This window comes from Priapulus caudatus, unplaced genomic scaffold, assembly GCF_000485595.1.
Source record: "Priapulus caudatus unplaced genomic scaffold, Priapulus_caudatus-5.0.1 Scaffold1968, whole genome shotgun sequence".
NCBI lineage: Eukaryota > Metazoa > Priapulida > Priapulimorpha > Priapulimorphida > Priapulidae > Priapulus > Priapulus caudatus.
This window is the reverse complement of record NW_014579029.1, coordinates 41,570-47,137: the sequence shown is the minus strand read 5'-3', so window position 1 is coordinate 47,137 and position 5,568 is coordinate 41,570. Positions and strand designations below refer to the sequence as shown.

Genomic DNA, 5,568 nt, shown 5'->3' with positions numbered 1-5,568 from the left:
GTGGAGGGTCATGTAGTTGTGTCGGTTCAACACCTCAGCGTACCTGCACGAGTGAGTTGTGGGGTGTGGCTGGTCATGGAGTGTGACGGTCAATCAGTATAGCTAGTGTGGGTGATGGAGGGCAGGTTGACTAGATCAATCACAATGACTCATGTGAATTGCCGTTTTCAATTCGGTTTAATATAAATTTGGTAGCGAGGGGTTAGACACAGACTGTTGCTCATGCTATGTCTGTTGTCAGAAACATATAGGTAGTTGTTCCACACTCCAAATAACTACACAATGATTTTTTGACGTTAGGACGTTTTCACGTTGATATCCGAAAGTACCTGCACGAGCAAGGGGGTGGAAGATTCTTCGATATATCAACGCATCGCGATACAATTGACCGGGGAACGCTGTCACGTCATTGACACTGGATCTACGCACGGTGTCTCGAAAGTATTTTAATTCGGTTTCGTGTGAATCTGGTATCAGGGGCCCGTTATCAAAAACATACAGTTACTTAAACACTTCTATTGCCTGTACGACGAATTGAAACATTTTCAGATTTTATAGTCAAATGTTTTTGACTCACAACAGTCATAAATATTTCCGACGTTTCTGGCAACGAGTCACAAAGCTGTAATGGCAACGGTAGCAGTAACGGTTCAGTTATAATAATTAAAACATTAACTCTTCAATCAGAGTTAGACTGGCGCCGCCACCACGCGTACTTTTCGCTCTGCTTGCGCACGCTCTCGTGATAGTGCTTTGCACATGCTGACGCACTGCAGTCTCATCTCGTCCTCCATGTCCACGTCCTCGAGAAACTTGTTGGCCACCATCTCCAGCGCATCCTCCGGCCACGCCTGTAAGTATGAAGCACGGTTATACACGGCAGGCTACCACAACACACACACGCACGCACGCAGCGCAGCACCGCCGCACGCTCACATACAATGTGCATCGAACCAATGCAGTATACCGGCGTGGTACCAGTACTGTACATAGGTTGCAAGTTACAAATCATACGACTTGTAATAGCTGCTTCATATATTAGGTGCTGTCACTATAATATAACACGTCAGGGAATGGAAGAAGGCACGGCAACATGAGTAGGTAGGTACACGCACACACGCACGCACGCACGTTACCTGGAACCAGTCTATCGTAGCAGCAGTTGAGAGGAGGGACATGCGCAGGCGGTGCGGAATGCGTCTCCTATGGGACTCATGGCGAGGACGACGTGAAGGTTCTGTCTGACACGCTCGATGAAGAAGCTGTACATCGATAGCGGCGTCGCCTCCATCTTCTTACCCTGTGTGTGCGTGAGCGAGAGAGCAAAGAGAGAGAGAGAGAGAGATTAGACATGCAGCGTAGAGAGAGAAAGAAAGAGCAGGGAAGGAGATAGAGAGAGGAGGCGGGAGAGAGAGAGAGAGAGAGAGAGAGAGAGAGGAGAGAGAGGAGGGTAAGAGAAGAGAGGAAGGGAGCGAGAGGGAGGGAGAGAGAGAGAGAGAGAGAGGAGAGGAGGAGAGCAGAGGAGGAGAGAGAGAGAGAAGAGAGAGAGAGAGGAAGGAAGAGCAGAGGAGAAAAGAGAGGTGCGAGAGAGAGAGAGAGAGAGAGAGAAGAAGAGGAAAGAGAAGAGAGAGATAGAGAGAGAGCATCATAACACTAAAAATCCTGACGCTATAGTTATGCAGGAGTAAAGATAATATTAGAGGAGTATGACTCTCCAAAACATGCATGAATTTCAAACATGTTGCCTTGCCTATTTTACGCGATGATCTTATTAGTGCACTCGATAAAAATTACATCTAAATGAGGCGTTGGACGATCCGTCTCTAACTATAAACTTTTACTTTGTTTAAATACCTCTTGCTCCTTTACGACGAGATATAGCTCTTGAAACGTCACACATGGATTCATAGTGTTTAACCTAAGCTGGCGGCTCAGATTGCGCCAGATAGCATCCGCAACAGTGGCTACGCTGTGAGGAAGGTGCTGTCTGTTTGACAAGGAATGCCACCTGTTGGGCGGCAGAGTAACGGATAATATAGACTTCTATATTATATTCTATATTATATCATAACAGCACTATATATATTATCTATATATAAATATACACACGTATAATATATATATGACACACATATATACACACTATATATCTACACACATATCATCTTATTATTCTTATATTATATGATGTCATATATATATCTTACTTCCTGCCGCCAACAGCGTGGCATTCTTGTAACAGAGCAAGACGCATTCTCACAGGGCTAGCCACTGTTCGGATGCTGATCTGGCAATCTGAGGCGCCAGCTTAGTTAAAAACACTATGAACGCATGTGTGACGTCAAAGCTATATCTCAGTAAAAAGGCAGAGGTATTTTAAACAAAGTTAAAGTTTTAGGTAGCAGACGCGATGTTCCAACCTCATTTAGATGTAATCTTTTATCGAGTTGCAGCGAATTTATGCATCGTGTAAAATTAGGCGCAAGCAAATGTCATGACAATTCACATGTTTTTGGAGAGTCAACTTCCTCCTATGATTAGTCTTACTCCTGATATTTATATACCGAGTCCAACCCCGGCACTACAGCCCAAGCATGTATTGTATTTAATGCTAAACTTTCCACGTGACCTCCATGACACCCCAACCTCCTGCACCCCATGACCCTGTACATGACCCCGCGACCCCTGTACATGACCCCTGACCCCCACACGCGGGCGTACCTCCTGCCTGGCTACAGCCTGCATCTTCTCTATGATCTCGGCTTTCTCGTCGGAGGCGAACATGTTGGAACGTCTCTGTGTTCAGCATCATGTTGATGTCCTCCACAAACGACTCGTCCTTGATCTGATTGTCCCCGAAGAGAAAGACCACAGGCTTCCCCTCCGTCCCCGCCTTCCTCAGCAGCTGCATGCGGGCAAATATTAGAAGAGGAAGCCATAATAAATATAGAAGAGAAGACCACAGGCTTCCCCTCCGTCCCCGGCCCTTCCTTAGCCAGCTGCATCCGGGCAATTATAGAAGAGGAAGCCAAATATAATATAGAAAAGGAAGACCACAGGCTTGCCCTCCGTCCCGCTTCCTTAGCAGCTGAAATCCGGGCAATGCGGGCAAATATAGAAGAGGAAGTCATAATAAATATAGAAGAGGAAGACCACAGGCTTCCCCTCCGTCCCCGCCTTCCTCAGCAGCTGCATGCGGGCAAATATAGAAGAGGAAGCCATAATAAATATAGAAGAGGAAGACCACAGGCTTCCCCTCCATCCCCGCCTTCCTTAGCAGCTACACACAGACAGATATAGAAGAGGAAGTCACGATAGGTATAGAAAAAGAAGCTATGATAAACATAGTATAGGAAGACCACTTCCCCTCCGTGCCACCTCCCTCTTTCCAGGAGAGCAGAGCAGGAGAAAAAAGAGGATTCAGGGTTCTTACATCCAATGGAGAACATTTCTCCCGGAGTCTACTGTGACGCATAAGGTATATTTTCCAGGGCCGCGAAACATAAGCAGAGTAGGAGAGTAGAGACGCTGTCCGACAGACCAAGGTCCAACTACATGACCCCTGCATGACCTCTGACCCCTGAATGACCTCTGACCTACCCGCTTGAGGTCGTCGCGCCACTCGACGGTCGTGTAGTTCTTGGTGATTTCGATCTGGAAGAGGTCGTATCCGGCCATGAAGGTTGCAAGCTTGGTCGCGCTCTGCCTGCCGCTGCCGCCGATGCCTGCAACAACGCCGCGGTGTGATAGCTTGTTACGCGACCATCGCTACAGACATGTGTATGTATATAGGCCTATATATATTATATGGTAACATCCCAGTTGGCCTACACCGATTACTCAATTTTGTCTACTCTCAGAATCGGCAATATTCCCATTTCGCCTACTTCCATATACTATTGCATTTTCTATTTTTGTCAAGTTTTGTTCCCATTATTTGTACCTATGTTTTCTTCTGGTTCGTGTAGTCTATGTATGCCAACCATATTTTATTATTTATAAATGATTATTTAATGAACAAACCGATTGTAGATGAAATGGGAATGGGGTAGATTTTGAGTGTAGACGAATTGGGAGTAGGCGAAATGGGTGTAGGCCAACTGGGAATAAACCATATATATATATATATATATAGTGGAGGAACAACATGGGAGTAGGCCAACCGGGAATAAACCATATATATATATATGGTGGAGGAACAACATGGGAGGAAAGCTTGTTACACGACCATCGCTACAGATATGTATAGATTCATATGTATAGATATATGTTCATGCTGCAGTGGGTTGCTGGCCATACAATAGAAATTAACGTAATGACAGTAAGGTAACAGTGCATGGGTGATATACTGACCAGCAGAGCGTGCCCTACATTACTATTGTTGTAATTATAGTAAGGTAACAGTGCATGGGTGATATACCGACCATCAGAGCGTGCCCTACATTACTATTGTTGTAATTATAGTAAGGTAACAGTGCATGGGTGATATACCGACCATCAGAGCGTGCCCTACATTACTATTGTTGTAATTATAGTAAGGTAGCAGTGTGTGGGTGACATATCGACCAGCAGAGCGTGCCCTACATTACTATTGTTGTAATTATAGTAAGGTAGCAGTGTGTGGGTGACATACCGACCAGCAGTGTGTGGGTGACATATCGACCAAAACTGCCTGCCGGTCGGTATGTCACCCCACACTGCCTGGTCGGTATTGTCACCCACACACGTAGCTGTCTCGGTCTATTCACCCAACACCACTGCTGCGTCGAGCTGATGTCAACCCACACACTGCCTGCGTCGCCGTATATCACCCACACACTGACTGGTGGCCATATGTCACCCACACACTGCTGCCGCTCGATATGTCACCCATGCCACTGCTACCTTACTGTCATTACGTTAATTTTGTATTAGTATGGCCAGCCAAGCCACTGCCCCACCATGAACATATATCTATACATATCTGCTAGCGATGGTCGTGTAACAGGCTTTCCTCCCATTGGTTCTCCACCATATATATATATATATATCGGTTTAATTCCCGTGTGCGCCTACCCCATTTCGCTCTACAGCCAATAGTCCGATTTTGCCTACAGCCAAACATTCCAGTTGGCCTATCACCCATTCGCCTATCTCCCAATTCGTTCTACACTCACAATCTTACCCCATTCCCAGATTTTATCCTACAATTCGGTTTGTTCAATAATAATTATTTATAAATAATAAGAATATGGTTGGCATCGCATAGCACTACACGAAACCAAGAAGAAAACATAGGTACAAATAATGGCGAACAAAAAACTTGACAACAAATAGAAATAGCAGATAGCATATGGGGATAGAGCGAAATGGGAATATTGCCGATTCATGCAAAGTAGACAAAATGGAGTAGCAAATCGGTGTATGGCTCAACTGGGCATGTACATATAAATATATATAGCGCTTATATACCATAACACGCCTCTGCTAGCGATGCGTTGCGCTAACAAAGCTATCACAGCCGCCGGCGTGCCTTGCACGCATCGGCGCAGCGGCAGGCAGAGCGCGACCAAAGCTGCAACCTTCATG

General features: G+C 45.7%; 1 protein-coding gene across 1 annotated transcript in view; it reads right to left on the bottom strand.

Annotated features, from left to right (window-relative positions):
* The window catches only part of LOC106817997 (dynein heavy chain 3, axonemal-like), a gene marked incomplete at its 5' end in the record, with an annotated part of 64,361 nt that overhangs the window by 23,907 nt on the left and 34,886 nt on the right, over positions 1–5,568 (bottom strand). Inside the window, 7 exon segments of the mRNA XM_014822700.1 lie at positions 717–754; positions 756–851; positions 1,137–1,189; positions 1,192–1,300; positions 2,722–2,791; positions 2,793–2,905; positions 3,601–3,725. Of these exon segments, the coding sequence (XP_014678186.1) occupies positions 717–754; positions 756–851; positions 1,137–1,189; positions 1,192–1,300; positions 2,722–2,791; positions 2,793–2,905; positions 3,601–3,725 (604 nt within the window).